The sequence below is a fragment of the Mus caroli genome, chromosome 17 (assembly GCF_900094665.2).
Source record: "Mus caroli chromosome 17, CAROLI_EIJ_v1.1, whole genome shotgun sequence".
Taxonomy (NCBI): Eukaryota; Metazoa; Chordata; class Mammalia; order Rodentia; family Muridae; genus Mus; species Mus caroli.
Window position 1 is genome coordinate 40,037,105 of NC_034586.1, and position 11,098 is coordinate 40,048,202.

Genomic DNA, 11,098 nt, shown 5'->3' on the forward strand with positions numbered 1-11,098 from the left:
GAAGGGAAGGGAAGGGAAGGGAAGGGAAGGGAAGGGAAGGGAAGGGAAAAGAGAAGGGAAAAGAGAAGGGAAAAGAGAAGGGAAGGGAAGAGAAGAGAAGGGAAGAGAAGGGAAGAGAAGGGAAGAGAAGGAGAGGAGATAACTCGTCAAGAATAGAAGAATTCAAATCACAGGGGAAAAGTGTTCCAGACTGACTCAGACACTGCTTGTATAGCAGACATCCATGTTGAGTAGAGCATCCATTCCCAGCCAGAGGCTTTCCCCCCCACAACAGAGAGCCCCAACGAGGGCTACCTGTCAAAGCACCATGGAACAGCTGCTTCTCCCTATCTGTCCTCTGTGTCCTCATCTGTGAGGAAGGAGCAGGTAGCCACTGGAGTCTAATCATGCTCTCCCCTTTTCTGTCCCAGTTCTAAACATAGTGATAGTTGGAATTAGTTGATCCCAGGATGTGAGGGCAGGCAGGAAACAGTACAGTCAGCTAAAAAGAGCAAGGAGGTTGGGGTGAGGGGAATCCAGGATCCTGAGTCAACTTGTGTTGATGAGTGCAAACACTCCTGCTCACTGCTTTCCTAGTTACCTTAGCATCACAGAAGCAGACAGGGGCTGAGAGGGAGACATGAGATTCTAAACCCAGTGACACAGTGGGGATTGACCCAAGCCCAGAAGTCAAAACGGCATGTTTCCATCTACCTTTTCACCCTATACAGGAAGTGCAGAATCACTACTGGCAGAGCTCGGTAGCCGCAGAACCACATATAGCTGAGTACTTCTTGCAAACTCACCAAATCTTGCTGATCATCTGTTTCTCTGGAACCAAGATTATGATGTATCTGGAAATAACTTTCAGACAGTATTTTCATGATTCAGCTCCCTTGATGCTAAAATATCAAATACATAGCTTCCTTCAAAGAGTGTTTAAGACAAGTTCCTATTGTGTGTGAAGCACACTGTGTCTAGAATGTAAGAATCATTGAACCACAGCCGTTATTCACACAGCTCTAAGCTGCCCCTGATATGCTCCACTGTTTGCTCTGTAGCTAAGTCATCTGACTTATGTCTAATGATGTGCAAGCATTCCTGCTTTTTCCCTTAGAATGTAAACATTCATATTAATTTTTGCTTTTAGGAGCTCAGGATGATCGCAGGCAAGATCACAGAGGCGGGTGTGGCATCTTTGGTGCAAAACCTTTCCACCATCCTTCTGCAAAGCCCATCCACCACAGTTGGGAACCTGGGCTCTGTGGTGTCACTTCTGAGCAACATTTCATCGCTGTCGCTGGCAAACTCTTTAACTGTGTCCAATCTGACACTGATGGTATGATTTTCTGCACTTGAAAGGCTCACTATATTTACCTCTAACTTATTTTCTTTAGCTTTTATGAGACTGGGTCTCACAATGTAGCTCTGGCTGGACCTGGCATGCCATACAATGGCCAGGATAGCCTTGAACTCCTTGAAAGCATCCTGGTTTAGCCTTCTGCATGCTGGGAGTACAGGCATGTGCCACTCCACCCAGATTGAAGGCTGCATTTCAAATGGTGCATATTGTAGGAGGTGTACTGAGAGCTTGGATGACGGGGAATCCCTTGATAAAAACAGAGAAGCCATGTAACAGTCCCCCGTGTGAGTTTTATTGGCTTTTCTATAGTATAAAATGAACTCAATGCACATAATGAACTACATAGTAGATAAAGAACTTCACTGGAGGTGTAGCTCAGTAACAGAACGTTGACCTGGCAAGTGTTGGGCCCAAAATTCAATGCTAAGTTTGGGGTCTGGAAAGAGAAGAAATGTAAATGCCCATGTTCAATAGTGCAAAAGCTAACCCTTCCTTTCTGCCTGGACCTTCACAAGCAATCTCTTCATTGAGAGGTTTCAACTTAGACTGTGGGCCCTATGCAGTCATTACATACAGTGGACAATTGAGAACTCCTTTCTCTTGGCTGGTTCAGTTTAGATGTTCAAATTTTGACTTGAAATGGCATGCTAATATTTGTTCACTAGATGCTACCACTCAAGCAACTAATATGCTTTCTTCAACAGAGTCTCACTGGGGACACAAACCATTCTTATGGGCAGGCCCCCATGCCCTGCACTAGAAGTGGTCAACACAAAATGAACTCCAGGGCATTTTTGGAGGTTTTTTTGTCTCATAATGCTTTATCAGGCCTTTCTTGTTTCTCCTTACAGGTCCTTTGAGCATAAATTATGGCTTCCCATTTTATGGTTTTATAGAATTTCTATGTGTGCAAATGTGTGTGCATCTATCTATGTCTGTGTGCGTTTCTTGTGATTTTTTTTTGTTTCTGTTTATTTGCTTGTTTGTTTGTTTTGTGTTATTCTGTATTGTTTGCTTTTGTTTTCTTCTTACTTTATTTTATTATTGATATTTAGATGCATATTTGTTGTCGAATGGGAAAAATACAGGGTGTGGATTTGGGTGGGAGCAGAGGTTGCCAGAGACTGGGAGAGGAAACAGTAATCAGAATATATTTTAAGAAAAAAATAAATATTTTCAAAAAAAATTGGCAGTGCCAAGGCTGGTAGCACAGGTCTATAATTCTAGCACTTGAGAGGCTGAGGTAGGAAGATTTTGAACTTGAGGCCAAACTTTGTTTCTCTTAGAGAGCAGTAGGTGCTCTCATTGTCTGAGCTACCTCTCCAGCTAGCAATTCAAAAATCACACTGTTCTTAAAGATAACTATTGAATATTCATGTGCAGTAAGCAACAATAAAAACCCATAAATTACAAATTGAGCATCCATGACACAAATTAACAAGGTCTCTTTTTTTGTAGTTTAGAATAGAGTTTATTTGGGGCATGGGGAGGGGAGTTAAGAGGGTAGCAGAGGCAGAGAAAGGCAGAGAGAAGGAGATGAGTAGAGAAGTAGAGGCTGGCCATGACCTTGTGGAGGGGGGGCGAAGAATAGGGAGAGGGGGGACAAGGGGGCAAGAGGCAAGAGTGTAAGAGCAGTTCTTTTTTTTTTAATTGAAAATATTTGTTGTTGTTGTTCATACACTGAATCCTAATTAGCTTCCCCTTCCTCTATGCCTTCGAGATCCTCCCCACCTCTCTTCCCATCAGGACCCACCCCATTTCTATCTCTCATTAGGAAAGAACACACTTCTAAGAGATAATACTAAAATAAAGTAGAATAAGATAAAGCAAATTCTAATGTTAGCTAAGGGAACAAAATAGGGACGTTGTTGAACGTCATGCTTCTGCCCTGGGGCTGTAACATATTTACCGTTCCCATCTCCGAGTTAAAGGAATGCAAGCCTGTGTATTGTGGCATGCTTATTCATCCACACTGAGGTAAAACCTCACTGTGATTGCAGATGACTTGGGGTGACCAATCTAAATCCAACTTTAAAAAAATGTATTTAGTGTGTGTGTAGGGGTAGGGGGGACGGTGTGTGCCTGACACATTCCACAACATGCAGATGGAGACCAGAGGACAATCTGTGGTAACTGGCTCTCTCTTTTAATCATGTGGGTTCTAGGAATCGAACTCAGGTCACCAGGATTGGAGTAGGCCCCTTTACCCAGTGAGATACCCTACCGTCTTGACCCAAGTTTCTTTATGTAAACCCTTCTACTACATTGAATGACAGAACTGAGTGTAATTCATGTGTTTTACTATGATCCTCAACTCACCAAGTCTATGACCACTTTCCCTATACTGAACATGAGCAACCATCCACACTTGGCTCTTCTGTCTCCGAAGATCTAAAGTGACCGATTTTTATGTTTCAGAACGTCATCAACATAGCTGATCATATCCTGGATTCAGCCTCCATAACAAATTGGACAATTTTATTACAAGATGCAAAGGATGCCAGCTCCCAGCTACTAAAGACATTGGAAAGCATCAGTAGTCTCATCTCTTCCATGGCTCTGCCTCTTAATTTTTCTGGAAAATTCATTGACTGGAAAGGGATCCCAGTGACCCAAATCCAGAGCACACAGGGCTACAACTATCAGATGGAAATGAGACAAAATGCCTCTCTGCCTATCCGAGGCCACGTGTTTATTGAACCAGATCAATTCCAGAAATCCCACCCGAACACTATTATCAGCATGGCCTCATTGACCTTTGGGGACATTCTACCCATTACCCAGAGAGGAAATGCATGGGTCAATGGTCCAGTGATATCCACACTTATTCAAAACTATTCCGTCAGCGAAATTTTCCTGAACTTTTCCAAAATCAAGGGAAACCTGACCCAGCCTCACTGTGTATTTTGGGATTTTAGCCAGTTGCAATGGAGCAATGCAGGCTGCCAACTGGTTAATGAAACTCCGGACACAGTACTGTGCCGATGTAGTCACCTGACCTCTTTCTCCATGCTCATGTCACCCTTTGTCCCCTCTTCTGTTGTTCCTGTGGTAAAATGGATCACATACATAGGGCTGAGCATCTCCATTGCAAGTCTCATCTTATGCCTGATCATCGAGTCTCTGTTTTGGAAGCAGACCAAGAGAAGCCAAACCTCCTACACACGCAACATTTGCCTGGTGAACATCGCCTTGTCACTCTTAATTGCTGATGTTTGGTTTATCATTGCTGCCACTGTGGACCCCTCTGTGAGCCCTTCTGGAGTCTGTGTGGCTGTGGTGTTCTTTACCCACTTTTTCTACCTTGCCGTGTTCTTTTGGATGCTCGTTCTGGGCATCCTGCTGGCTTATCGAATTATCCTAGTGTTTCATCACATGGCTCTGACTACCATGATGGCTATTGGCTTCTGCCTAGGCTATGGGTGCCCTCTCCTTATATCCATCATCACCCTTGCTGTCACCCAACCTAGCAATAGCTATAAAAGGAACGATGTGTGTTGGCTTAACTGGTCTGACAAGAGCAAACCTCTCTTGGCGTTCGTTGTTCCTGGTTTGACTATTGTGGCTGTGAACTTGGTTGTGGTGTTGCTGGTCCTCAGGAAGCTTTGGAGGCCAGCAGTTGGAGAAAGACTGAATCAGGATGACAAGGCCACTGCCATCCGCATGGGAAAGAGCCTCCTCGTGCTGACCCCGTTGCTAGGGCTCACCTGGGGCTTTGGCATAGGAACAATGGCAGACAGCCACAATCTGGCTTGGCATGTTCTTTTTGCTTTATTCAATGCTTTCCAGGTAAGAACAGTAAGCGTATGTATTGCATACTCTTGTCACTGGAATAAATATAGAGAACTAGGGTTGGTGGATGAAGATGGCCTCGTCTCCTTGGCTCCAACAAGTCAGTAACACAAAGTGCATTGAGACAGAAGACACACTCATTCACCTTTCCCAGAAGTGTACATCATACTGAAAGAGAATTCTAGACATTCCCAGTAACCCTCTGTGGAGCTCTAATCTATCAGCATTCACATAACCACCATTTCTCTCTCTCTTGTAGCCAACTCAGTCCATATTGTCTTACACAAATCTCTGATGAAGCAGAGGAAGAGAAGTAACTCCAGAGTACTTGCTGACCTTGACCGATACAAAGCAAGTCCCTGGAATTTAACATACAGGGGCTAGCAACCTGACACCAACAGCCAGATTTTGTAAATGAGTTCCTTGGAGCACAATGATGCACATTAATGTACATGGGGCTCATGACTCTTTCCTCTCCAATAGCAGAGGAGCCAAAACAGATATTCTGTATCTTACAAACCGAAAGGACTCACAATCTACTCTAGACACACACACACACACACACACACACACACACACACACACCTCCTGATCCTTAGTATTAAGGATGGCTTTTATATCTGGTAGTCAGTCAGTGTTCAGAAGAGCGAATCCTTATGTTTTGATGTATCTGGAAGAAGTCTTCCATCATGGTGTAACGCAGACAAGGCCAGAACACCTAGTACAATGAGTCATGGAAATGGTAGTCTCACTTTTGGGGTTCTTGAGTCGGGTGTGTTTTTCTCAAATACCAACTGTGTGCTTAATCTCTCCATCCATCAGCTCTCCCAGCTGATGAGCAGGGATCACAGTAACACTTATGGAGCAATTTTTTGAGGATTACAAGATATAATTTAGCACCTGACACAGTGCCTCATACTCAGTAAAGGCTTAGAATTTCTTAAAGGCATCGCAGCAGTCTACATAGCAGTAAAAGGACAGGTGGTAATATAGATGTCATCACAGAGACCATGCACCCAATGGAGACAAGTCTTGAGAGCTCTAGAAAGGGCAGGCTTGTGAGTAGCATGCTATTTGCCTTAGCCAAGATTTTCCAGGAGACACACTTGAATAGAAGGTTACTTGTGGAGTCCATCTTCTTCCTCCTAGCTATTGGATGCTGAATCTCAGTATCTGTTGTCATCTCAGATACATGATGGATGCTTATTAAATATCTGGTTGAAAGAAAGGCTAAGATACACACCCATTGGATGCTATGTGGGACATTGAATGACACCACAACAGAGAATAAAGTTCCACATGAGTTTACAACTTCATTCAGTCATTTACTCATCAACACAATCTGTGAGCACTTTGTGATGTGCCAGGCACTGTTTGAGTTCATAGTGGTTTTGTTTTCTAGAAGCCAAGAGTCCAGCAGGAAGGCTGACAGGAAAACAAGTTCAAGTTGAGCATCTAGTACAAGCCTATGACCCCGGTATTCATGGGGTAGAGGCAGGAGAATTGCAAGTTTGAGGCCTACCTAGCCTATTTAACAAATCTCAGGCTAGTCTGGGGTTATAGAATGAGGCATTACCTCCCATGCGGGTGTGTATGTGTGTGTGTGTAAGTCTCAGCATTAGAACATTAGGTGTCATAACATTGTGATAGAAGTATATCATATAGAATATAGGTGATTTCTTGTCTGGAAAAGAAAACACAATACAATGTATACACAATTTATTCTTTGCTTTTGGTTTTTGTCAAAGGGATTTTTCATCTTCTGTTTTGGAATTCTCCTGGATACCAAGGTATGTGTCTATTAACTTCTCCCTCCCGAAGTTCAAGCATAAAGACTTCCTCTTTAGTCCCAAAGCCTTTGTTATACACTCGATGGGTACTTAGGTAACAAAATTTGACCAAAGGCAGACTCATTCAGAAGGAAACTAAGTGATCCCTGCTGATGAAGCCATCTAGATGCAACCCTAAGTGAAGTGAACATCACAGCATCAGAAAGCTGAGGTAGGAGGATTACAAGTTCCAGGCCATCTTGTAGTACACAGAGAGTTCCAGACCAGCTAGAGTTCTGAGGCTCTGTCTCAAAAGCAAGCAAGCAAGCAAGCAAGATTTCTTTCTAATTTGCTTTCCAAGGGAATGAATTCTATTTTTGTGCCTTGAATGCCTTTGCCCATTTATTTAAAATACATGGAAAGAATAGGATCCTCACATTTCCAGGCTAGTGGATACTAAGTAGTTTCTCATGTTAGATAAAATTCCCAATGAAAGACTATTAGTTTCACTGAGAGATAAGAGAAAAAAGTGGCAAAGAACCATGTTCCATGTTTCCTCCTAAGCAGCAAGTAATTATGTCAAGAGATAAAGGCAGTAATTGATGTTTTAGCAAGAAGACAAAAAGATTTAATTATCAGGGCTGTATCCTCTCACAGGGGCTCTGGATTTGGTTCCCAGTACCCACATGGTGACTTACAATCATCTGTAACTCCCATTCCAGGGGACTAGATGCCTCTTTCAACTTTTATAGGCACCGGTCACACACATGGTATATAGACATGCATGTAAGAGAGAAAACACTCATACACAGAAAACAAGCAAACAAATAAATATTAAAAATAGAAATTTTATTGCTAGCTCATTTGCCATATATTAACACCCATTTTCATGTTTGCCATGTTCCTACCAGACACATGGTTAGGAAACCCTTTCCTTCACTGATAAACTTTACTGCAGCAATAGTTGCTGGATGCTTATGGATTACTGCATTTGTTTAATACCGTTGCTTCCTATTCAGTTCTAGTTTTGCTTCTAGGAAGAGAGAACAGTCTATTAGATATTTATGCTAATGGTCTAGGTGTGATGTTGCTAAGCAACCGTTTCAAAGGATGCTTCTCCTTAGAATGTTGATACCTGATCATTTTTTTTTTTCTCTCTACCACTTTTCCTATGCCCCTGACAGCTGCGGCAACTTCTGTCCAACAAGTTGACTACATTAAGTTCATGGAAGCAAACATCAAAGGTAAGTAAGACCTTCGACTCTGATGCATGAAGTACCAGTTTTGTATTTTGTCCCTGTATGTCATTGGTGGCAAGCTCATTTACGGAGGGCCCTTGTTTCCCATCACCATTACTTAGCATGTTGCCTGGCTCGGGTTGATAGACAAAGAGAGAACTACAGAGAAAGGAGGGCCTGGGCAAATGCATATGTGCACTGGAAGCCCTTAGGATCTATGATGCTGTGTCAGGCTCTGTGCTGCCGCCACTACTGGTAGCAGGCCAGTGCATTCAGAGACAGTTTCTGCTGTATCTTCTGCTGACATTCCTGACACAGTCAGCAGAAAAGAACCTCAAGGCGAGTCCATATGAGGCAGGATTAGAGTTTAGTAAGAAAACATTTAGTGCAGATTTAAGCATGGGCTTTAAGAAAGGGGCAGGGGGAGCTAGAAGAGGATAGTTACACACAGTAGGGCAGCTTCTCAAGCGAGTCACATTGTAGTGTCTTAGTGATAGGTATGCATATATTTTCTGTAACTTTAGAGTTATATTAAAAATTTAAAAATTTGGTAAGTTTTTCTTTTACTTTTCAGCAAGTAACATGATAAGATGGTTTTTGAGGTGTACTATTTAGGTGAGATAAAAAACAGAGGTTAAAAAAGTTAAAGAAATCCTTAGTATGCACAGGGCCTGTAAATGTCATTCATAACTTTATTCATAAGAGTCTTTGATTCTCAGCCAGTAGGGCAGGGGCTCTTTTCTCTTCCACATCTGCTCATTTCCCACCCCAACTTTACTGCCTTGTTTGCTGTGAGTTGATGACTTCGAACAACACTATTTTGGTCCCTGATAGTTTCAGCATTTAGGTCTGTATTCCAGAACCTGAGGAATTTACATAAACAGGATAGAGTTGGGGTGGGGTTGGGGGTGTTTCTGTTTCATTTTTTTTTAATTTATTTTTTTATTAGGTATTTTCCTGTTTCATTCTTTCTACAGAAGTGCCCATGAGGACAGTGTGCTATATACACCACACACACAAATATTTTCTACTTTCAATGTTAGCTTAATTTTTTGTCTTTCAATAATACATAGAGGACTTTTCAGAAAGAGTGCTAAAGTAGAGGTATCTGTATTTGATAAGAAGCCAACCTACTTACTATACACAAACTGAGATGAGTTCTTATATATATATATGTGTGTGTGTGTGTGTGTGTGTGTGTGTGTGTGAAAGGAACAGGTTTTTAAAATAAAATAAAGTCTGGTGGCTTGAATAAGAATGGCCCTCAGAGTTTCATATGTTTGAATGCTTAGTAGCTAGGGAGTGGAACTGTTTGAATGGACTAGAAGGATTGGGAGGTGTGTTCTTGTTGGAGGAGGTGTGTCATTGGGGGAAGGCTTCAAAATCTCATGGCCCCATCTGTCTGTCTGTTTGTCTGTCTGTCTATCTATCTATCTATCTATCTATGCCTGTGGATCGGGATATAGCTCTCAGCTATTCCTCTAGCATCATGCTAGTCTGGCTGCTTCCTTGTCCTCTGTCATGATGAAAATGTATGAACCCTCTAAAACTGTAAGCAAGCCCCCAATTAAATGATTCCCTTTATAAAAATTGCCTTGGTCAAGGTATCTCTTCACAGCAATAGAACAGTAACTATGATAGCAATTATAATTCTAGTGTTTAGGGAGGTGTAGGCAAGAAGACTTTTTAAGTCTGGATCTTGAAACATAAGGAGTTTGGTCTATCTTGGGCAATATAAAATGAAACAAAAGCAATAACAAAACAAAATAATGGGCTGGTGAGGTGTTTCAGAGCATTGCTGTTCTTCCCAAGGTCCTAAGTTCAGTCCCCAGCAACCACCTTAGGCATCTCATAAACATCTGTCACTCCAGACCCAGGAGGTCTGACACACTCTTTTGGCTGTTGTGAGCATACATACATACATATGTGGAATACCCACACATATATAAAAATAAAATAAAATAAAGCACAAGTCAATGAGGAAATCATTGCAGGGGCTTTCTTGGTCTTCATGTCATCGTGGGAAATACTGCAATGACTGTAAGGAACAGTAGCCCATCTTGGTCACTGTACTTTGACTTGAACTGCATTGGCTATACGTCTTAGTAAAGTTCCATGGCAGCTTAGAGAAGTTCTTACATTTTGTGGTTTTAATATTATGTCTTGAACTCAAATCCTTGGAACCAGAAGGTGTGAAACTGAAGTTATTGTGTGATCTCAGGAAAAGGAGGAAGTTACAGTAAAGATCACACATGAGTGAATAAAATGAGGTGGAGCACTCCCTGCCCTTCAGAGCTGAAAGGCTGGGTTTTCCTCATTGAAAACCAAAGACAGAAAAACATGTCCCTAAATGGCATAAAACAGAAGCAAAGGCTCAAGTGCCTGGCAGCATTTCTTCCTGTCTCTGACATGTCATGTTAGTTTTCTTCAGATGTGAAGGAGGTCACTGAACAGTGATGGTCACCTAAGGCCTGTTTCTTCTGCATCCATGGCACCTCCCCATTTTAATTCAAGCCAGGTGGTAAAAATTAGATTTTCTTTTGGTTGTCTGGTTAAATGGTTGTCCTAGTTTTGCTTCCTGTTTCTGTGATTAAAATATTAAGGAAAGGGGCAAATTAGAGAAGAAAGGGCTAGCTTGGCTCTTGCTGCCAGGTCATTTGTTACATTGAAATCAAGATGGCAGAAGTTTGAGTGCAGGAGGAGACTGAGAGACAGAGAGACAGAGACAGAGAAAGACAGAAAATCAGAGCAAGATGCAGAGATATAGAGAGACAGACAGGACAGGCAGATAGACAGACAGACAGACAGGCACACACAGACACTCACACACACACACACACACACACACACACACAGAGAGACAGAGAGAGAGAGAGAGAGAGAGAGAGAGAGAGAGAGAGAGAGAGAATGAGAGAGTGCATTCACATAAGCTTGTGGTCAGCTCACCTTCCCCTGCA

The 11,098-nt window shown here is 42.3% G+C and overlaps 1 protein-coding gene across 1 annotated transcript in view; it reads left to right on the forward strand.

Annotated features, from left to right (window-relative positions):
* Adgrf1 (adhesion G protein-coupled receptor F1) overlaps positions 1-11,098 on the forward strand; it is a 50,785-nt gene that overhangs the window by 32,949 nt on the left and 6,738 nt on the right. Inside the window, exons 11-15 of the mRNA XM_021185783.2 lie at positions 1,130-1,318; positions 3,761-5,131; positions 6,883-6,924; positions 8,088-8,147; positions 8,289-8,511. Coding sequence (XP_021041442.1) covers positions 1,130-1,318; positions 3,761-5,131; positions 6,883-6,924; positions 8,088-8,147; positions 8,289-8,511 — 1,885 coding nt within the window. The remainder of the gene's footprint in view (positions 1-1,129; positions 1,319-3,760; positions 5,132-6,882; positions 6,925-8,087; positions 8,148-8,288; positions 8,512-11,098) is intronic.